A 23,198-nucleotide genomic window follows, 5' to 3' on the forward strand; every position below is an offset into this window, starting at 1 on the left:
TTATCTATATCCTGGATTTGAAAGACAACCATTTTTAATATTAGAAAGGCAATACTTCTTCGGTCAAGCATGTACTGCTTTATGTTCCGTTCTCTTAGAATCTGGTTAAGGCAGAAAACCAGTTACTAGACAGCAGGCAGGCACCTTAGTAGTGGAAACAACGTTATCCCTTCTGCAGGGTCCAGCTCTATGCAGAAGCCATACTTAACCTCCACTTTTGTTTTTATTTTTTATCCAAGATTTCCAAAATTGAATGTCAAGGTACCACATTTCTAAGGACACACATAGAAGGAAGTAAATTCTGGGCTAAATGACAATTCTCTGACAGAACAAGCTGCACACAGACCTATTCCATGACTCCTCAAATGCAAGTCCACCATAACCACCAAAGCAGAATCTTCGGGCACTGGACCCCAGCACTGATGTTTCAGCATGATTCACAAGTGTTTTCAAGACACATGCAGGTTTGGCAATCTGGCTGGAGTAAAATCATAAAGCCCGGGACAGCTGCAGTCAGGGCATAATTTTGGGTGGTCATTTATAAGAAGTGTCATGAGCACCCGTGGTCTTGGTCCCTAAAGGACACTTTTTTCAGGTGGGACTAAGTTAGTCGTCACACGAAAAGATGGAGTGCAATAAAATCCCTCCACCACTCAGAATCAGCTGAGTGAAACACACGTTGGCAGACTAGAAGAAACCACCCAAACCAGAGGCAGAGGAAGGCTGCAGAGCGCACTGGGTGTACTCCACTAGCCAGTCCTCCAACCTCCCTGTCCTTCTCCCAAAGCTAAGCCAAGAACCCCAGCACTTATTCTAGGCCAGTGCTATCCACAAGAAATATAGTAAAAGGAGGCATAATTTCAAGGTTTTATTAGCTATGTTAAAGAGAGGAAAATGAAACACGGTAAATTAATTTAATAATATATTTTGTTTCAAGAATATACTCAAAATATCATTTCAACATGTATATAATTTATGGGGTATAATCAATATAAATGTATTAATGAGGTATTTTGCATTCTTTTATTCTTACAGAATTTTGTCTTCAAAATCCTGTGTAGGCACTTCCCTGGTGGCGCAGTGGTTAAGAATCCGCCTGCCAACGTAGGGGACACAGGTTCGAGCCCTGGTCTGGTAAGATCCCACGTGCCATGGAGCAACTAAGCCCGTGAGCCACAACTACTGAGCCTGCGCTCTAGAGCCCGTGAGCCACAACTACTGAGCCTGCATGCCGCAACTACTGAAGCCCACGCGCCCAGAGCCCGTGCTCCGCAACAAAGAGAAGCCACAGCAATGAGAAGCTCTCACACCACAATGAAGAGTAGCCCCCACTCACCGCAACTAGAGAAAGCCCGCGTGCAACAATGAAAACCCAACGCAGCCAAAAATCAAATCAAAAAAAAAAAAATCCTGTGTGTACTTTATTTATACTTACAGCACATCTCAGTTCAGACTAGCCGGTAGCCTCATGTGGTTCATGGCTCTTGTAGTGGACACCACAGATCTAGACAATCACTCTGGCCCTCAGCCTCACCCTCCACCTCCCCCAACATGCAACTGTTCTTGGTTTAATCTTTAATTTGGGATTCTTACTCAAAACCCACCCACAACACTTGGCTCTAGCCCCTTTCTACATTTAAATCCAATTTCAAAATTTTCCAATCTCAAATTTCCAAAATCGCTAACCTGTTTTGTTTTGGTTTTTGTCTGTTTTAGTACATGGTTTTTGTCTCCATTCACTCCCTTCTACCTCTGGTGAAAACTTCTAGCTCTTGTTTCTACAGAAATTCCACAAGGGATGGGAGGGATTTGGACATATGAGGGCAAAATTTTCCAACTTGCTTGTCGAGAAAAAGTTGTGCAATCAAAATACAACACTTCTTCTGTTCTTCAACTTCTTTTTCGGGTTTTAATTAATTTATTTTATTTTATTTATTTTCGGCAGCGTTAGGTCTTCGTTGCTGTGCACAGGCTTTCTCTAGTTGTGGCGAGCAGGGGCTACTCTTTGTTGCGGTGCCCAGTCTTCTCATTGCGGTGGCTTCTCTTGTTGCAGAGCACGGGCTCTAGGCGCACAGGCTTCAGTAGTTGTGGCCCATGGGTTCTAGAGCACAGGCTGAGTAGTTGTGGCTCATGCGCTTAGTTGCTTCGCGGTGTGTGGGATTTTCCTGGACCCAAACCCGTGTCCCAGGGTTTGAACCCATGTCCCCTGCATTGGCAGGCAGATTCTTAACCACTGTACTACCAGGGAAGCCCTGTTCTTCAACTTCTAATGACACTTTTCTTCTCAAGTCAAAAGCAGAAACATGTATCATTCAATGTCATGTCATTCAGTTGATCCACACAAATCTCAATTACAGATTTAAAAAGTTATTCATCTGGGCTTCCCTGGTGGCGCAGTGGTCGAGAGTCCGCCTGCCAATGCAGGGAACACGGGTTCGTGCCCCGGTCCAGGAAGATCCCACATGCTGCAGAGCAGCTGGGCCCGTGAGCCATGGCCGCTGAGCCTGCGCGTCCGGAGCCTGTGCTCCGCAACGGGAGAGGCCACAACAGTGAGAGGCCCGCGTACCGCAAAAAAAAAAAAAAAGTTATTGATCAGTCCCATAGAATTACTGACAGTTAATACAATCTGAATGTTTGGAATAAAATGGAAAGGTAGAATATTAAGGGCTTGTTGCCAGCGTATCCTGAATAATGATGACCCCCTCCCCCAATTCTGTATGGATCTATCTTGTTGATTGGACATGCCCAATGGACAAAAATTAAAAGCCAAATTATAAATGGCCTCCGAAATGCTGTTAACATAAACTGTATCAAAGTACAATTTAAAAAATATTAAAAACATAACCCTGTACAAATACACAGTGAAGACTAAAAGTTTACATAACTTATTAATAAGGGAATCAGACATTTGACAAAGCCAATTTAGAAGAGAATTTGAGTTAGGCAAAACCCTCTTAGATATAACAGCAAAAGCATAAGTAACAACAACCAAAAAACAGATAAATTGGATTTCATCAAAATTAAAAACTTTTGTGCCTCAAAGATCACCATCAAGAAAATGAAATAACCCACAGAAAGGTAAAAAAAAGTTCATAAATCATATATGTAGAATATATAAATATCATATGTAGAATGTATAAAGAACTATTATAACTCAATAATAAAAAGACAAATAACCCAATTAAAAACTGGACAAAGGATCTGAACAGTTCTCCAAAGAAGATATAGAAATGGCTAATATATATATAAAGATGCTCAACATCATTAGTCATCAGGGAAATGCAAATCAAAGCCACAATAAGATGCCATTTCACACCCACTTGTATGGCTATAATTAAAACAACAACAACAAAAAGACTGTCAAAAAGACAAGTGTTGAAGAGGATGTGGAGAAACTGGAGCCCTCACAGACTGCTGGTAGAAATGTAAAATGGTAAAACCGCTTTGGTAAACAGTCTGGCAGTTCCTCAAAAAGTTAAATATAGGGGACTTCCCTGGTGGCACAGTGGTTGGGAATCCGCCTGCCAATGCAGGGGACAAGGGTTCGATTCCTGGTCCAGGAAGATCCCACATGCTTTGGAACAACTAAGCCCATGCGCCACAACTACTGAGTCCACGCACCACAGCTAGTGAAGCACACGTACCTAGAGCCCATGCTCTGCAACAAGAGAAGCCCCTGCTCGCTGCAACTGGAGAAAGCCCGTGCGCAGCAATGAAGACCCAATGCAGCCAAAAAAATAAAACAAAATAAAATAAATAAACATCCTTGTGCTAAAAAAAAAAAAGTCAAATATAGAGTTAACATATATGAGCTGGCAATTCCACTCCTTGGTACATATGCAAGAGAAATCAAAACATACATTCAAACGAAAACTTGTACATGAATGTTCATAGCAGCATTATACATAATAGCCAAAACATTCCATTACATGGAAACAACCCAAACGTCCATCAACAGATAAAGGGTAAAATAAAAAGTGAGGTATCTATAAAATGGCATACTACTGCAGAATAAAAAAGAAATAAATATTAATATATGTATGCTATGACACGATGAATCTTGAACACAGTTTACTAAGTAAAAGAAGCCAGTCACTAAAGATCACACATCATATGATTCCATTGATATAACATATCCAAAATAAGTAATTCTATAGAGATAAAAAGTAGGTCAATGGTTGTCTAAGGCCGGGGGACTGGGGTGAAATAGGGAACAGCTGCTAATGGATATGAGGTTTCTTTTTGGGGAGGTGTTCTAAATTTGATTGTGATGATAGCTGCACGGCTCTGTGAATATACTAAAAACCATTAAATTGTACACGTTAAACAGATGAATTATATGCATTTAAATTATATCTCAAGCTGTTATTAAATATAAATATAAATTGAATATATATAAGAAACATATAAGTATATATGTGTCGATATATACAAACTAAATTTGAAAAACAAGTTTTCATGGTTCATGAAAAAATAAAAAGGAATGAGGCTGGTGAATTAGATACAAATTTGCCCAATGTCTTGCAAGGCAATAAAACTAACATTTGAAATTTTATTTTCTACTTGAGAGAAAAGAAATAATCTCACCTGTCAGATTTCTATACATAAAATTCTAAGTTGACAGAGTTGTAAAATACAGTAAGTGTGAATAATAAGTCAACCAAAGTTGTATTCCTCTAGGTTTGTGAGACAATGTTCTACATTACAGTGAATGCCACGGTCATGTTTTTTCTTATTCTCATGTCTGAGATAATTTTTCTTAACAAAGGTTTCTCATGAGCATACCACCACAATTTTGCATCTGTTTTGTTAGGCAGAAAATGGCGGGGTATTTCCTCTTAGCTAAACACATGGGAGTGGATCACCTAAAAGAGAAGGAATCTCAGAACTAAAATCAGAAGAAGTCATGTGAAACAAACCAAAAACCAAAGAGTTGACCGAGCAACTTTTTTTTTTTTTTTTTTTCGGTACGCGGGCCTCTCACTGTTGTGGCCTCTCCCGCCGCGGAGCACAGGCTCCGGACGCGCAGGCTCAGCGGCCATGGCTCATGGGCCCAGCCGCTCTTTGGCATGTGGGATCTTCCCAGACCAGGGCACGAACCCGTGTCCCCTGCATCGGCAGGCGGACTCTCAACCACTGCGCCACCAGAGAAGCCCCCGAGCAACTTTTAAAATCTATTAGGATATTTTTTAAAACTACATGTAATTAATAACTATAACAATTATTAAGAGAAGAGAAAGCTAGTTGGAAAACTCTCACCTGATAATAAAGTTATTATACCTACTTTAAAAGAAGATATCCTTGCAAGATAGAAGCCAAGATGCTATAAAAGTTGTTCAGTTTATAAATCCAGTAAAAGATGTGAAGCAATAACGAGATCAATTGACATAGCTGACTGACAAACCTTTGACTGGTAAAGACAGATTCACAGAGCCAGCCAAATCATAGCTAAACTGTACAGCTGATGAGAAGAAAAAAAAAAAGCCAACAGAATTGGAAACAGACTAAGGTAATCCAGTTTAAGAATCATCATTATACCAGAGGTCAAACAATTATGCAAGAAGACTAGAAACTTTACTCAGGAAAGGAATTAAAGACAATGTTCTGGATGCTTAAAAGAGTCAATTATAATGCAGCTATCTTAGAGGAATGTGAAAGGCCATTTACAGCAACTGTCACTGAAATGTCCCAGGGTGTCTATGTATTTTAAGGATGAAACACAAAAACAGAAAGATACGTGTTTTTTTTTTTTTTTTTACAAGTGGGAGAATATAAAGATGTTAGGATATTCTGTTCTATCACTTTATATTGATTGAATTGCCTGAGAATAGTCATTCAGATGGATTCACAGACAGAAAGTCCTGGATGAAATGTGTATCAGACCCCTCAGAAAAAATACGTAAAAACCTTGGAAGTGAAAGGTAGAACATGGTGAATGACCGGCCCAAGATCCTAATTCTGCCAGAGGTTCCACCAAAGAACTTTTTTTGACCACCAGCAGGAATAAAAATGCAACCTGACCCCCCTGGCAGCTAAGATGGTATAGACAGAAGGGCAGTGAGCCAGAGACAAAAAGCACCTTGTCCTGACACCAAGGACAGTGGGGTAGGCACGTGTTTGCTGATGACAGAGATAAGAATGAAATGACTGGTTGGTGAGTTGAGAGCAATACGTTCTTGTTCTCATCCATCTGTTGCTTTGTGCAGCTTGGCGTTTGGAGACTGGTACGCTCGGGGAATGGGCTGCATCTAACTGTAAAGACAAGAATGAATGCTCAAATTCAGCAGACAAGAAAGCTTGGAGGGAGACCAACCGAGGGCCAAGGGAAATGGAGCCAAAAGCAAGACCAGGATCTGGCAAAGCTTTTTTTTCGCTTAAAGGCAGAAAATAGCTATTGAAGGAGCTGCAGAACCTGAAACAATTTCTCAATGAGCTAAAAATATCCAGACAAGGAGCCCTGGAGATGTTGAAAGCCAGTGAGAGAAACCTAAAAGGACAAGTAGATTGCAATATTAACGAAAAGCTGGCTACAGATGTCAAGCTTAATGAATGGACTAATTGAACAATATTTTGAAAAATATAAGACATAAACAACAATTTATAAGTCTCTAGACTATCACAAAGGGATAAGCCAACACTGGAGGCTGTATACCATATGGTTTCTGAAGCATATTCAAGATTTTTTAACACAAATAGATGTTGCAAGTAATGCAAACAACTGTGACATAACATTTATTAGAAAAATGGGTCAAACAAATTGGAAGTATCCTTTTTGAATGGAAAATAGTCTTTAGAAAGGCAGAAAACACTGAGAACAAAAAAGAAGACCATACAATGAAAAAAGAGTAGAAATTTATCAATTAAAACATATAAAGTAAATGAATGAAATAAAGCAAGCCTGGCTTTATAAAAACAAAATCCAACAATCTCCCATCCCTAAGAGATACAAGTAAGCTGAAATATAAATGTGCTGTTGGTCAAGGTTTCAGATTTATTATGTCTTTGCAAACACAGAAAAGGGAAGGTCACTATTACAAAAATGATATTAAACATTAAAAAGAACATAAAACTATGAAAATTTAAGAACAGTACACCTTAATGTATCAACATTATATAATAATATATCCTGAAGAAACGTTATGAAAACTGTCAAATATAATTATATCTGAAAGTGTCAGGAGTACATCACAGCAGATTGGGTAAGGAATTAAAACCCTCTCAATGAACAAGATTCATTGGTCAACGTCACTTCTTGATCCACTATCCTAAATCTCTTAAGGACAAATGGTAAGATATAATTGACTGTATCTTAGCAAAAATTGTTGTTCATTTCTGTTCGCCACTTTCAACTTCCCTGCTGATTTTAACCTTACAAGTAGTTATAATGTCCAATCAACCTCTACACACCTCTCAGTGCATTGTCCTGTAACATTTGCCATATGAGCCACTCAAAAGCTTTTTTTTTTTTTTTTTTTTTTTTTTTGGCTGCATTGGGTCTTCATTGCTGCGCATGGGCTTTCTCTAGTTGCGGCGAGCGGGGGATACTCTTCGTTACAGTGCGTGGGCTTCTTGTTGCAGAGCACGGGCTCTAGGCACGCGGGCTTCAGCAGTTGTGGCACGAGGGCTCAGTAGTTGTGGCTCACGGGCTCTAGAGTGCAGCCTCAGTAGTTGTGGCGCACGGGCTTAGCTGCTCTGTGGCATGTGGGATCTTCCCGGATCAGGGCTCAAACCCGTGTCCCCTGCATTGGCAGGCAGATTCTTAACCACTGTGCCACCAGGGAAGTCCCTCAATAGATATTTATTATTGATAAGTGCTAACAAAATGCTTGTTGAGTAAACAAATATATACCAATATGAGAACAATACCAATAATATTGACAAAACAGCACCATTTGTTGAAAAGAATTCCAAACATCTAAACAGTAGTTTCTTTTCTCCACATGCCCTGAATAGAACACAACCTTTCTTTCCTTAAAATGCAAAGACAACATATCGTTTAAGATTATTTAAAACAACCAGATAAATACCAAGTAAACTTAAAAAAATGTATTTCTACTGACCTTGTAAGAATGTAAGGTGAAAATGAAGCTGGATTATCCTGCTCTGAAAAGAGGGGCATAGATCCTCCCATTATCCACAGACGGAAGTACAGAACAACAATAACCTTCAGAGAAAAGAAGATTTGGTAAGAAAATCATTGATTGTCAAGAGTAAGCCCCACCTTTCTGGAGGATACTTTCAGATGCTTTACAAATATTTTGATCTACAAACACTTTTCCTAGCGAACATTTCTGTAAAATCCTTACATTGAAGATGAGTAGGAAAGTAATTGGGTAGAGGGAAGAGTAAACAATGAAGGTGAGGATGGAAAGGCAAGCAAATCTTAATAACAGTCATCAGTTTCAAGCACTTATTAGCTGTTATCCATTGTTATCCACTAAAGGCTTTCCATCCACCTGAGGCCTCCCAATTTGCCCAGAATCCCACAGCTAGTAAATTACAAGATCCAGGAGTTGCACCCATGTCATTGGTCTCCAATGCCCAGGTTATTAACCATCCCTCTCACAGAGCCCCATGAAAGTTAACTTAAACTCTAATAGATGATACTTCTGTGTCCTGAATAAATACATTTGGAAGTGCTCCAACTCTCAAATGCTCTGGAGCAGACCACTCATGCAAGAGTTATTTCAACAACCCCAAGAAACACCTTTTGTGTCTACTCAGTGGAATTTTATCACTGAATGGTGCTATCCTGTTGCAAAGATGCATAAGAAAACCAGAGGCCAGAGACACTTCTGTGGCGATAAGTTCTGTTTATAGAAGAATGCACCCACACAGACCTTCTAGATGTCATTCTCATTTCAATAGGACCAATTATGTTGTTTCTGATAAAGTCAGAGGGAAATCTTTGCTTCAATAAAATGTAAAGATTAATTTTGGGAGGTAGTTAAGCCTGGACTTTTTCCCATGAATATCACTGGCTTACTTCATGAATGCTTTTTATATAAGTGCAGCACTAGATAACCGATACAGCCAGGTTTGTGTTGCAGAGACAACACAGCATCAGCACCTTGAAAACGGCACAAAAAGTATTATAGTTAATACTGCTGGTGTCATTGAGTTCACATATCCCTAGAATGCTTCCATACATACATTCCAAGGCTTTGTAACATTTATAGCGTGTAAATTCTTTGATCGTAAGATCATATTGTTAGACGCTACTGCTGACTCAAACAATCTGGATCATGTCTCTGAGTCAAATTAAAGTGAAATATTTCTTATCAGATATTTCAAAAGCATATATGTACTTACATAACTTATGACCAAAATGGCCCTTTTTAAGAATGGCCTCATGGTAAGCAAGAAATTTCTATTGCGGCTTGCTGTCAGATACCTGAAACAGGAAAGAAAAAAACATCTTAAATAAGTGTCAGAGTCTACCACAAATAATGTTTTCCTTTCAAAAGAAGGCTGGAAAGGTTCATACCTAAGAGCATGGCTTCTGGAACCAGACCAAATGGGTTTCAATCCCTCAGCTCTGCTGCCTACTGTCTGGATGATCTTGGGCAAGTTTTCTAATATCTCTGCACATCTTTCTCACTTATAAAAGAGTGGAAAATAATAGTATCTACTTCACAGGAAAGTTGTGAAGAATAAATGCGATAATATATGGAACACAACCTAACTGTAAACTAGTTAGCTATAAATATTACTATCCCATCTAATCCCAAATAACCCAGGTATTCTGGCAAATATATGATTACACTAGTCACAGGGATGATCTTAAACAAAATAAGATTTAATTTGCCTACTGAATGTAATTTGAGAGGGATAATGTCTTCCACCCACAAACTAGATCACAAATGTCTTACCCCTAAAAAAAAAGGATGCTAAGATTTTATGAGGTTAAGTAATTTATCCAAGGTAACAAAGTTATTAAGCATTGGTGGTCAAACAGAGCTCACCCATATGCAGTGGATAATTTCCTCATCTGCCTATGACCTTTGGAACCAGACTAGGTTACAAGAATGTCACTTCTAGAGGGGCAGCAACTTGTGTGGACCCTGCATCTCCCACAGTTCACCCACTTGTACTCATCCACATAGAAGACATGTGATTGGCTGGTTTTAATAAAGACGATGAAAGGGAAGCAAGAGGAGATTGTCAACAAACTTCAGGAAACCCTAAAGTCCTTTTCACCTACAGGCAAATTTCTGTACAAAGTGTAGGGAAAAAAGTCAAACTGAACCACATAATCCAGCAAACATTTCCCACCTCATCCTTGTTTCCCCTGCCTTTTTTCATTTTTTTCTTTTACTTTTTTTAGTCTAATTTTTCCTCAAAGGAATCCTCCCCCAGAAACTCTTAAAATCTGCATTTGAATGTGGTATCTTCACACAGCAAGGATGTTCTATAAGGAGAGACATCCTTTTGAAGGCCTGAGTGGGTTAGCAGCTCACAAAGAAATGTCTAACTTGACTGCTTACAAAATACATGTGGTTCCTGTTTTGTTACAGCTAAGTGCATCCAAGTGGCACCGTAAGGAGGAGACAGTGTCACTAAGGGGCAAGTCCCTTCCTTCTAGCTTCCCTTTTCTTCTTCCAAAAAACAGTACACAGAGCCACCTCTTAGCAAGCTCTGGACTGGATCCACCACCAAGCATTACATTTAAATTCTTTCTTCTCTCAGCTCTCAAAAGAGAGCTTGGCAAGGAGTAAGGCCAGGAATACTGTCAGCTCTCAGGAGGCAGGTGCATCTTTTCTGTCCTGAAATGGGCTTGAGGGAGTTTACCGCTTCCTGAAACTGCACAGGAGATTTTGTGTATGTCTGCATCTGTGCATTTCTTTGAGGCAAAGTCCTTGACTTTGATCTCCAGTGTCAGCTAGGTCTGTGATTCCAAAAAGTTAAAGCACTGCTACGTGCATTTTCTCAGCTCCCCCTCTATCACCATCATTTTCAGGCCAACTCAACAAAGACCAACCCTGGACATTTCTGCTATTCCTTTACAGGGTGTGGATAAGTGGCAGCAGGAAGGGAAAGGGAATGGCAGTGTGGGAAGGAAAAGGGTTGCAACACTTCTGAATGAAAAAGTTCTTCTTGGGTTGGTCTGCTTTTAGAAACTTCATTTCTCAGGTTCCCTCTGTTGCTTGTTTATTTTAACACACTGGAAAAATTAGAAGTGGTTTGCCTTATATAAAACAAACCACAGGGTTTCAGATGTTAAACTTAGGTAATTCATATTTTGTTTCACTGAAAGCTCACTGTGATGGTTATTTCAGAGACATTTATAAAGTGTCGCTTTGTTTGCAAATTCTTCCTCCTTGAGAAGTTCTATTTCCTCAAAAAGTTCAGTTAAAGGTGTCAGATAAGTTACTCTTTAAATGTAGCATCCCAAAGCAATGAAAGCCTAGAACGACACAGGGAGCAGTGGCTGAAAAAAATGACCTCCTTTCAAGATTTCAATTTCCAGTTGTTGACCAAAATTAAATGAGAAAATAAGCCAAAATGACATGGCCCCCCTTTTGTGGTAAGCACGAGGTCAGAGGCTGAGGTTACTAGCTCATACATGGAGCAGTCTAAGAGGTGAATTTTCTGCATCTTCTCCTCCTCTCCCTCCTACAATGAAATTGGACAGTAGAATTTTTTCCCCCTTAGTCCATGATGTCTGTGAATTAGAAACAACAAATAATAATAATAATAAAAATAGCAAATAATATGTATCAGATACAAACGTAAGTGATGTACTAATTTCTTTGTAATTTCAACAATTCCTTGAGGAAAAACATTATAATTCCTTTTTTTTTTTTTTTTTGCCGTACGCAGGCCTCTCACTGTTGTGGCCCTTCCCGTTGCGGAGCACAGGCTCTGGACGCGCAGGCTCAGCGGCCATGGCTCACGGGCCCAGCTGCTCCGCGGCATGTGGGATCTTCCCGGACCGGGGCACTAACCCGCGTCCCCTGCATCGGCAGGTGGACTCTCAACCACTGAGCCACCAGGGAAGCCTGTAATTCCTTCTTAATAGAGGAGGACACTGAAAAACTAGAAGTAATACTTAACCATATTATCAGATTATCTCAGCTACTCATTTCAATCACAAGTTAATATAGCTGAGCATGACTTAGAAACACAAGGATATGCAAATGCCACCACTGCTAATTTTCAACTTCAGTCAAATTCTCCATTGTTTTCCCTGCAAAGCCAGAGAACATGCCAACAACAAAACCAAACCACTAGAATGGGAAGCAAGGGTCCAGGGTTCTATTCTTGTGCTTCAAACTAATTTGTTGCATAACTTGGTAGAAATCTACAGGAGCTTCATTTCCTTGCTATATCAATGACAGTTAGACTCAGTGGTTTCAGGGTCCCTCTCAGGTTCAAAATATTATGATCCTTGGATATTCTCACCAACTGATGACATCAAAGATGACAAATAAAGAAAAACATAGAAAAACTTACTGACATTTTAAAAAAGGAATGCCAAGCAATTAGGGTGAAGCAAATACTAGTTGATCCCTCACTTTTAAGCAGACCCTTGAAATTTGCTGATGCACATGAAAAAAATATTTTAACATTAGCTTGGGGTATCGGCATTACCAAATTCTGCATTTTTAACGATTTCTGATTTTAGGCAAATAAAGCAAGATCAAGATTATCCAAAATGAATTTCCTAACCTGTGCACCTCACACCCCAAGTTTTCTGACCCCAAATTTTCTAACTACTAACACCCACCTCCTCAGTTGATCATGTTCAAATACTCAGAGCTAACTGGGACTTCTCACTGAGGTTACCCTCCATAGATACTCGGTCCTCAAATGCCATTGAGAGGTCTTAGGTGAGACCAGGACAACCTGCCACCCGAAGTTGTAAGCAGCTTTTTTCAGGAAAGAACTCTCTGCAGGAGGTCCCTTTTGTCTTTTCACTTTAGCAAAGCTATATTTTAACTAACTTCTGGCCCAAACCTTTCAAATCTTTTGATCACACAACACTTTGCCTAACCTGTTGGTTCTTTCCTTAGATCAAAGAAATAGAAATGAAGAATAAGTAACGAACAGATGACCAGATCTCTTCCCTAGCTTTCCCCTTCAGTAATCTCATAAACAAACTGTGTGAACAAGATAAGCATCTAAAAAAAGATCACAGGGGGCCCACAGGCCTGTGCACAGTGGGGGATGGCAATGACTCTGACCCCCTATTTCAATGATTAACTGAGATTACTTCCCCTTTTTCCCTTTAAAAACTTTCAGAGTCACACAGAACATTCAGAGACGGTTTTGGGACACAAGTCCGCCTTTCCCCCAGATAACCAGCTTTCTGATAAAAGGAACTTTTCTGTCTCTACCAGCGCTTGTCTCTCGTATCCGAGATCTGAATTCGGTAACAAAGTCACCAACCCCATAATCTTTTTTCTTTTTTTTTAAATTTATTTATTTTTATTTTTGGCTGCGTTGGGTCTTTGTTGCTGCGTGCGGGCTTTTCTCTAGTTGCTGCGAGCAGGGGCTACTCTTCATTGCGGTGCGCGGGCTTCTCATGGGGTGGCTTCTCTTGTTGCAGAGCACGGGCTCTAGGCACTCAGGCTTCAGTAGTTGTGGCTCGCGGGCTCTAGAGTACAGGCTCAGTAGCTGTGGCGCACGGGCTTAGTTTCTCTGCCACATGTGGGATCTTCCCAGACCAGGGCTAGAACCTGTGTCCCCTGCATTGGCAGGCGGATTCTTAACCACTGCGCCACCAGGGAAGCCTCCAACCCCATAATCTTGAGGGTTAAATGAATGCTTATTATTTTAAGTCACTGAACTTTAACACAGAATTATTGTGTTAATAGCTAATTGATACATACAGCAAGATGATCAATAAATGTTTAGGGACCCTAACAGAATTTTAAAAAGATTTATCTGCCCCCACTCACCCTCTTTTCTTTATTTGTGTTTTCCTTACCCTCCAGTGCTAGACTGGGTACAAACTCACTGCTTGGGGTTTGGACAGTGAGCTGAAGGATTCCTGGTGGATTAAATGAGAATACTATATTAGACTATCCAGCCCTTCTCAGAAACCTGATAATTTTTGCCTTAATAACAGCTCCAGTGGCAAATATCTCAGCTACAAGTTATTACTATTTAGTAATACACTAATAAACTGGGACTTCCCTGGTGGTCCAGTGGGTAAGACTCCGTGCTCCCAATGCAGGGTTCAATCCCTGGTTGGGAAACTATATCCCACATGCATGTTGCAACTAAGAGTCAACATGCTGCAACGAAGATTCCACATGCTGCAACTAAGACCTGTCGCAGCCAAAATAAATAATTTTTTAAAAATCAATATACTAATAAATTATAGAAAGCTATATACAAAATTCCTTCTAGAACACCTGTCATACTGATTTAATTTCTCCTGCTCTTTCAAGGTAGTAAAGAAAATTAACAAAGAGTCACATACTATGACCAAAAAAAGAAAGAAAGAAAAATAATTTGAATTCAGGGCTTTTTAAAGTAGGAGTTTAGAAATCCTACTTCTCTTTGAAACAGAGAGAGAAAAGATCTCTCAGTTGACCAAAGTAGCAAAGACATAGCTCACATTAGAAAAGATGAAAAGATTAACAAAAACAACAAAAGAAATTTAAGTGTCTTCGGTTTGTCTCTTTGATTGCACTCTCCTTGAACCCATAAAGTGCCTCACCTAAATTGCAATAACCAGTGGCATTCTATAGAGGAGCAGAACTACTTTTGATGTCTTCTTTGATATTCAAATGCAGATTCCAAAGGGAAGGAGCTGTTTTAAGATAAAATGAATTTCTAAGTTCAATCTACTCAGAAACCCAAAGTGACTTTCAGTACCCCATTCTGTGGCTCTGGTAACATTTCTTCTTGAAAATTTAAACTCAGCTCAGCAGGTTACTTGCAAAGAAATATTTAGATTATCACACATAGAATAGTGGAAATAAAGACAGAGAAGGCAAAGGGGGATATGATTTCAGCTCTTTTAACCATTCTGAAAATCAGAGTTAGAAATGGAAGGGATCGAAACAGCTCAGGTAGTTTTACAGGTGAAAAGAAAAAGAGCCCCAAAGTGTTATTTGACTTGCAAAAGGTCACATTCCTTTAGTGTCAAAGGTCAATGAGTTCAGGCTTCATTAATTTAGTCAGAGGGGCTAATTTATATTCCTGCTGCAATGAATTTAGTCGGAGGCACCAATTCTTATTCTTTCTATACGTAAACCAAAAATTCAGTTTTGGTGATTATCACTCTTGCTTGTCATTAAAGTAGCAGGCTAGTTTCAATTCATTAATAATAGGGGACACTTAATGCATTTAATATATGTCAGTCACTGTGCTAAGTGCTTTACCTTTTAAATCTCATTTAGTTCTCATACCAGCGCTGTGAGTCCATACTTGTCCCCACCTTGTTAATGAGGCTGAAGGAGGTACTCACTCAGGATCCCGAAGCTGGCAAGTGGCAGAGGTGAGATCCAAACCCAAATCCACAGCACCCGCTACTCGATACAGCATAAAAGTAAAACGGAGTTGCTTTATTCAGTACACTTTCAACATGGATTATTTATTAAATGGCATTTCTGCTTGGTAACAACACAGTGACTTCTACTTAATTAAAAATGATAAAGTTCATCTTTATCAGTTAGTACTGATCTACAATAAAACCTATAATAAAAACTTTTCAAAGCAATGAATGGGCTGAGGCAGTGCACAATTCTTGAGGCGTCTTTTAAGAGGTATCCATTTAAACGTTAATGTATGTAGTGATTGCTGCAGGTCGAAATGCAAACTCCATGTACAGTGGGTTGATTCAGAAATTCTAAATGAGAAGAGATGGCTACAAGGAGAAGGTGAACAGGATTAGGAGGGTGTGACTGCACCGTGATATGGATCAGCCAGCCCCACAAGGAGGAGCTGCAAGCAGAAACGGAGAGGGAGATAAGGATGCCCCAAGAGAGGGACAATGAAGCTGACACCTGAGGAAGAGGAGGGGTGAATTGGGCGAGGAGAAAACGTGAAAAACACATATACGAAGGCCTATGATTGAGAGTTGGGAAGCAGGATGAGGAAGTGAGAGACGGTCATCTAGCTGCAGGATTTAATAGTGGCAGAAGGCTGAGCGGGGAGGCTGGAGAGGCAGGCTGGGGCCACGTTACCATGGTTCTTCACATCCCACTGTGGAGTCTGGGCTTTGTTCTGACGGTTGTGAGCAGTCAGTGAAGGGCTTGAGGCAGAGATGACCCAATCTGATTTCCAGAAGTGGGGCATCGGCACTGTATGACACTGGTACCGCGTCCACACTGAGGTCCATAACAGAGAGCAAAGGGCCCAAAAGTCCAAAGGGGAACATGGTGGACAGAACTTATTCTGGAAGTTCCTGAGATATCAGATTTAGAAACAGATGTGAGGTTCTAGTCCAAGTAGGTGGAGAGACCTTTTCATAAGGATAAATAAGAAAAGCTTGTGTTGTTACGTCTATTTAGCAGTATGATTTGGGTGTTAAGTTTCTTCTTAACATACTTTAATTTTATGTTAATTGGTCATTAATTTAGTGCATGCATAAAATCTTTATACTAACCAGAATATTTAATTTGCCATAATAGGAACGTATCACAAGAAGATGCATATTACGTATTTGTCTGGCATTTTCTATGTCAAAGGGCTTTTCAATCCAGTCTAACATTTAATCCTCCAAAGATCCACATGAGGTTGCCAGACAGACAGCACTGGCCTCATCTTGCAGATCCAGACCTGGTGAGCAGTGAATCCAAACCAGAATTGACTTTTCTGATGCCCGACTGCACGCCTTTTCACTGTCTCGTCTCCAACGATGCTGAAAGACAGCACTTGCTATGGGTTTTCCTTTATGCCCATCAGTCCAAACTCGTACACCAGAGTCTCTAAGAAACCCATGGAAATGAAATCACTGCTACTTGCAATACATATTTGTGCAGATACACAAGTAAACTTTTGCACTAAGAAAGAGATTAAAAACAGACAAACTATCATCACACCTTCTGATTTTATCCCCTTTATTGGGATAAGTGGGCTGAGAAATTCAAGTACAACTAAGCTAGTGAAAAAGAGTATTTGATATTGGATTGTCCTGGTAAACTGAAGAAACACACATTCTGTTAACAATAATAGTAGTGAAAGTTTTTTGTGCCCCTGGCACAGTTCTTATGTGTATAATCCTTAGCACATTCCTATAAGATGTACACTCTTAGTATCTTCCTCTTACAAGGAGAAAACCGAGGCATTAATGGTCAAGTAACTTGTCCCAAGGTCCCACAGGTAGTAAGCCAGAAGAGTCAGAATATAAAACCACCCTGTGCTCTTAACCATCAATGCTCTTCTATCTTTCAATCCCTGCCAACTGAATATGTTTTCACCTTCCAGGAAGATGATTAAATTTCAAATACTACTCTCAGAAGTACAAACGTACCAATAACATGTTTTAAAGGATGTTAATTCAGGATACCAGAAGATACCTGATCAATTCAGGAAATCAACAAAAAGGCCGCTACAACTACATCTCTGTGAAAAACAACAAGCTATTCCAACAACAATGTTTAATTTTTTTGTTATATAAGTTTCAGGTTACTGCATTATAGTTCAACGTCTGTATACACTACAGAGTAAGCACCACCCCAAGTCTAGTTATCATCCATCACCATACAGTTGACCCCTATCACCCATTTCCCCCACACTCCAACTCCTCCTCCTCTGCTAACTATTCATCTGTTCTCTGTATCTATAAGTTTTTGGGTTTTTGTTTGTTCGTTGTTTTTTTTTTTTAAATTCCACATATGGGTGAAATCATACATTACTTATCTTTCTCTGTCTGATTGATTTCACTTAGCAAAATACCCTCAAGGTCCAAATGGCAGGATTTCATTCTTTTTAATGACTGAGGAGTATTGGATGGATGCTTAGGCTGTTTCCGTATTTTGGCTATTGTAAATAATGCTGCAATGAACAGAGGGGTGCCGAAATCTTTTTGAATTAATATTTTTGTGATATTCAGATAAATATCCAGAAGTGGAATAGGTGGTTCATATAGTATTAAGAGTTCTACTTAATTATTTTGAGGAATCTCCATACTGTTTTGTACAGGGGCTGCACCGATTTACAGACCCACCAGTAGTGTACAGCAGTTCCCTTTTTTCCACATCCTCTACATTTGTTATACCTTGTCTTTTTGATATGTCATTCTAACAGGTGTGAGGTGATATCCCATTGTGGTTTTGATTCACATTTCCCTGATAATTAGTGATGTTGAACATTTTTCCATGTGCCTGTTGGTCATCTGTAGTCTTCTTGAGCAAAATGTCAATTCAGATCCTCTGTCTAATTTTTAATTGGGTCATTTGTTTTCTTGTTGTGTTTTATGAGTTCTTAATATATCTTGGGTATTAACTCCTTACTGGATATATAATTTGCAAATATCTTCTCCCATTCAGTAGGTTGCCTATTTGTTTTTATGATAGTTTCTTTTACTGTGCAAAAGCTTTTCATTTGATGTAGTCCTGTTTGTTTTTTATTTTATTTTTTATCTTGCCTTTGGAATCATATCATAAAACATATCATAATCATAAAAAACATTGCTAAGATCAAAGTCAATGTAGTTACTGCCTACATTTTCTTCTGGGAATTTTATGGTTTCAGGTCTTATATTCAAGTCTTTAACCCACTTTGACTTAATTTCTGTGCATGGTGTAAGATAATGGTCTGATCTGATTCTTTTGCATCAGTTTTCCCAACACCATTTATTGAAGAGACTGTCCTTTCTTCATTGTATGTTCTTTGTTCTCTGTTGTATAGTAATTGTCCATAGATGAGTGGGTTTATTCCTTGACTCTCAGTTCTGTTCCATTGATCTACGTGTCTGTATTTGTGCCAGTACCATACTGCTTTGATTACAATAGCTTTGTAGTGTAGCTTGAAATCAGGATGTGTGACACCTCCAGCTTCATTCTTCTTTCTCAAGATTATTTTGGCTGACAGAGGTCTTTTGTGTTTCCATACAAATTTTAGAATTAGTTTTTCTAGTTCTGTGAAATATGCCATTGAAATATTGTCAGGGATTGCACCAAATCTGTAGATTGCTTTGGGTAGTACAGACACTTTAACAATATTAATTCTTCCAATCCCTGAACATGAACTATCTTTCCATTTTTTGTATCTTCTTCAATTTCTTTCATCAGTATTTTAGTTTTCAGTGTACAGGTCCTGTATCTCCTTGGTTAAATTTATTCCTAAGTATTTAATTCTTTTTGATGCAATTGTAAATAGAATTGTTTTCTTAATTTCTCTTTCTCATAGTTCATTATTAGTATATAAAAAGACCACAGATTTCTGTACATTGATTTTGAATCCTGTAACTTTACTGAATTCATTTATTAGTTCTAACAGTTTTTTGGTGTAGTCTAGGATTTTCTATATATAGTACCATATCATCTGCAAATAGTGACAGATTTACTTATTCCTTTCCAGATTGGATGCCTTTTATTTCTTTTTCCTTATATAACTGCTGTGGCTAGGACTTCCAATACTATGCTGAATAAAGCAGCGAGAGTGGGCATCCTTGTTTTGTTCCTGACCTTAGAGGAAACATTCAGCTTTTCACTGTTGAGTATGATGTTAGCTGTGGATTTGTCATATACGGTCTTTATTATGTTGAAGAACATTCCCTCTACACCCACTTTGTTGAAAAAATTTATCATAAATGGATATTGAATTTTGCCAAATGTTTTTTCTTCAACTAATGAGACAATCATATGATTTTTATCCTTCATTTTGTTAATGTAGTGTATAATGTTGACTGGTTTGCAGGTGTTGAATGATCCTTCCTTCCTTAGAATAAATCCCACTTTATCATGGTGTATGATCCTTTTAATATAGTGTTGGATTTGGTTTGTTAATATTTTGTTGAGGAGTTTTCCATCTATGTTCATCACGGATATTGGCCTGTAATTTTCTTTTTTTTGTGATGTCATTGTCTGTTTTTGGAATCAGGATAATGCTGCCTCTGTAAAATGCATTTGGAAGGTTTTCCACCTTTTCAATTTTTTGGAAGAATTTGAGAATAGGCATTAAATTTTCTTTAAATGTATTATACAATTTTCCAGTGAAGCTGTCTGGTCCTGGGTTTATGTTTGTTACAAGCTTTTTGATTACTGTTTCAATCTCCTTGTTAGGTAATGGATCTATTCAGATTTTCTATTTCTTCATGATTCAGTCTAAGAAGACTGTAGTTTCTAGAAATTTATCCATTTTTTTCTACTTTGCCCTATTTGTTTGCGTATAATTGTTTATAGCAGTCTCTTACAACCCTTTGTATTTCTGTGATATCAGTTGTAACTTCTCTTTCATTTCTGATTTTATTTATTTGAGCCCTCTCACTTTTTCTTGGTTAGTCTAGCTAATGCCTTGTGGATTTGGTTTATCTTTTCAAAAAATCTTTGTTTGGTTGATCTTTTCTATTTTTTTTAAGTCACTATTTCATTTATTTCCACTCTGATCTTTATTATTTCGTTTCTTATATTAATTTTGGGCTTCATTTGTTCTTCTTTTTCTAGCTCCCTTAGGTGTAAAGTTAGACTGTTTGCTTGGCATTTTTCTTGTTTCTTGAGGTAGGCCTGTATTGCTATGAACTCTCCTCTCAGAACTGCTTTTGCTACAACCCATAGATTTTTGATATGTTGAATTTCTGTTTTCATTTGTATCTAGGTTTCTTATTTCTCCTTTGATTTCCTTGATGACCTGTTGGTTATTCAGTAGCATGTTGTTTAATCTCTACATTTGTAGTTTTTTCCGTTTTTTTCTTGTGATTGATTTCTAATTTCATACCATTGTGGTTGGAGAAGATGTTTGATATGATCTCAATCTTCTTGAATTTATTTAGACATGTTTTGTTACCTAACATGTAATCTCTCTTAGAGAATCTTCCATATGCACTTGATAAGAATCTACTCTGCTGCTTTCGGATGGAATATTCTCTCTATATACCTAATTAAGTCAGTGTGGTTTAATGTATCATTTCATTTGATGTTTATTGATTTTGTCTGGATGATCTATCCATTAATATAAGTGGAGTGTTAAAGTCCCCTACTACTATTGTATTGCTTTCAATTTCTCCCTTGAGTCTATTCATATTAGCTTTATATATCATGGTGCCCTTCTGTTGGGTGCATATACATTTATAAACGTTATACCTTCCCATTCAAGGGAGGTCCCCTATGTAGGCTATGTGTCCTCTAGTTGAGATGGGGCCATGGCTGCTGCTGTGGTATGCTGGTGGGTGGGGCTGGCCTCCAAAACAGTTGCAGGGCCTGGCAGGTTATGAGGCTCGGCTGAGGGTGCAGGGGCATGTGGGGCTCTCAGAAAGACGTGTGTACTGGTGCTAACAGGTTAGATGGAGATTTCCAAAATGCCACCTGCCAGTGCCAGAATTAGCAAGGTAGCCTGAGGTCATAAAAATGATCCCCACCATTGTCTCAGTTCCTGGGGAGCATCCCTCTCCAGCAGATGCTTCAAGACTAGTAAGTGGGTCCCCTTCACCTATGCCCCATGCATTTTTTTAATATAGTGTTTTCATACTGGTTTTTGGTTACAGTGAGTCTATATGTAAGCCCTTTAAAAGCAGGTTTCCATCCCCTGTAGCTCTATGGCTTTCCTGGGTGTCTTCCCTGTTGGCTTTCAAAGCCAGGTGTTTTGGGGCCTCATCTCTCCTGTGCAGAATTACAGGGTTGGGGCGCCTGACATGGAGCTTGGATCCCTCTCTCCTCAGGGAAAGGATCCATACCTTTATGCTCCTTCGGATTGTGCATTGCTGCAGCTGGGGTGTGGCTTGTTCTTTGACAAGATTGTATCTCTGTTTCTCCTACCCATCTCAATGCTGTCCTTCCACCCTTTATTGTAGAGACTCTGTTCATCAAGTTTTCTGGTCCTTTTCAGAGGGAATTATTCCACATGTAGCTATAGATTTGTTGTGTCCATGAGAGGAGGTGAGTTCAGGATCTTCCAATGCTGCTATCTTAAACCCTCTCCCCAGCAATATTCAATTTAACAAGCAAAATATTGAATATTAGAAGCAATATATGAAAGGATTAAATGCATATATTTAACATTTAAATAACAGCTAACATTTATTAGGTGCGTAACATAGGCCAGAAATTGTTCTAAGCACATGCATTAACTCTTTAAACACGCACACACCACCAACAACAACAAATAACAACTATGAAGCAGGCGTTATAGCTATTCTCATTTTATAGATGGGGAAACTGAGGCATAAAGAAGTGAATGAACTTGCCTGAAATCATAAAGCCAGTAATTAGAAGAACTGGGGCTTGAACCTATGCACCTGGTTCCCTAGCCCACGTCTCAACGCTACACCAACCTTTCTGTACTTTCTTAACAGCCCCAAGGAGCAGTTCACTTGATAAAGGACTAAAGGAGTTCAGAGAAGGAAGAAATCAACATGGGCTGGAAAAGGAAGGGAGGATGTAGGGAATAGGCGAGACTTGACCTGGGCCTAGAGGGACAAAAGATGGGAGAGCAGGGGAAGCCAGAAGGGGCTAAGAGCAGGGGTGCCCATATTGCTGCACAGGGACTGGAGTAAGCACAGCCTGCCCTGGGCAATGAGGGCTCCCTGCAAACACAGCAAAGGAGCCGCTACTCCTGTACTTGCTGCACTCCTCAGTGTTTCACAGTCAAGTGTCTGAAATCTGAATGCAGAAAAGTTAAATTGAAACTATAAAACCCTGATGGCTTGAACAGCAGTAGAATATACCTAAATATGATTGATGCTGATTCCACCTGCCTTTTGCTCAGCCACATGTGGGCAAAGCCATCTCAACCAGGCAGCTATCTTTCCCCTAAGCTTCCTCACCTGGTGTCACCCTTGTCATTAGGGCTCTTTAAGTACCTGGAGCAGGACCGCCTCTCCCCACAGTCCCAACTCTGACCTGCTCCCTAGGTACCCAGGACATAGGCTGGGCCACCACTGCTAATGGGAGAGGACATCTTGTGTTACAGGTCAGCATCCTTTCTTGGTCTCTCCTCCACTGTTGCATCTATGTAGAACAGAGGCCAGGCTGGCCCAGCTAGGTCTCTCTCTATCCCACTTTCATGCTTGTAACTGGGAGAGGAACTTAGGCTGGGGTCTGCGCTACAGATCCAGGCAGCTTAGATTTAGGGCAGGGAGA

General features: G+C 39.4%; 1 protein-coding gene across 3 annotated transcripts in view; it reads right to left on the bottom strand.

Annotated features, from left to right (window-relative positions):
* Positions 1-23,198, bottom strand: part of TMTC1 (transmembrane O-mannosyltransferase targeting cadherins 1) — a gene marked incomplete at its 5' end in the record, with an annotated part of 259,484 nt that overhangs the window by 129,016 nt on the left and 107,270 nt on the right. For 2 of the 3 annotated variants that reach the window (XM_082851098.1, XM_082851096.1), the window contains 2 exons: positions 8,061-8,164; positions 9,313-9,394. The exons of the other annotated variant lie outside the window; for it this stretch is intronic. In XM_082851098.1, coding sequence (XP_082707224.1) covers positions 8,061-8,164; positions 9,313-9,394 — 186 coding nt within the window. The remainder of the gene's footprint in view (positions 1-8,060; positions 8,165-9,312; positions 9,395-23,198) is intronic. 3 annotated transcript variants of the gene reach the window in all.

The sequence above is a fragment of the Leucopleurus acutus genome (genome assembly GCF_964270905.1).
Source record: "Leucopleurus acutus genome assembly, chromosome: 11".
Taxonomy (NCBI): Eukaryota; Metazoa; Chordata; class Mammalia; order Artiodactyla; family Delphinidae; genus Leucopleurus; species Leucopleurus acutus.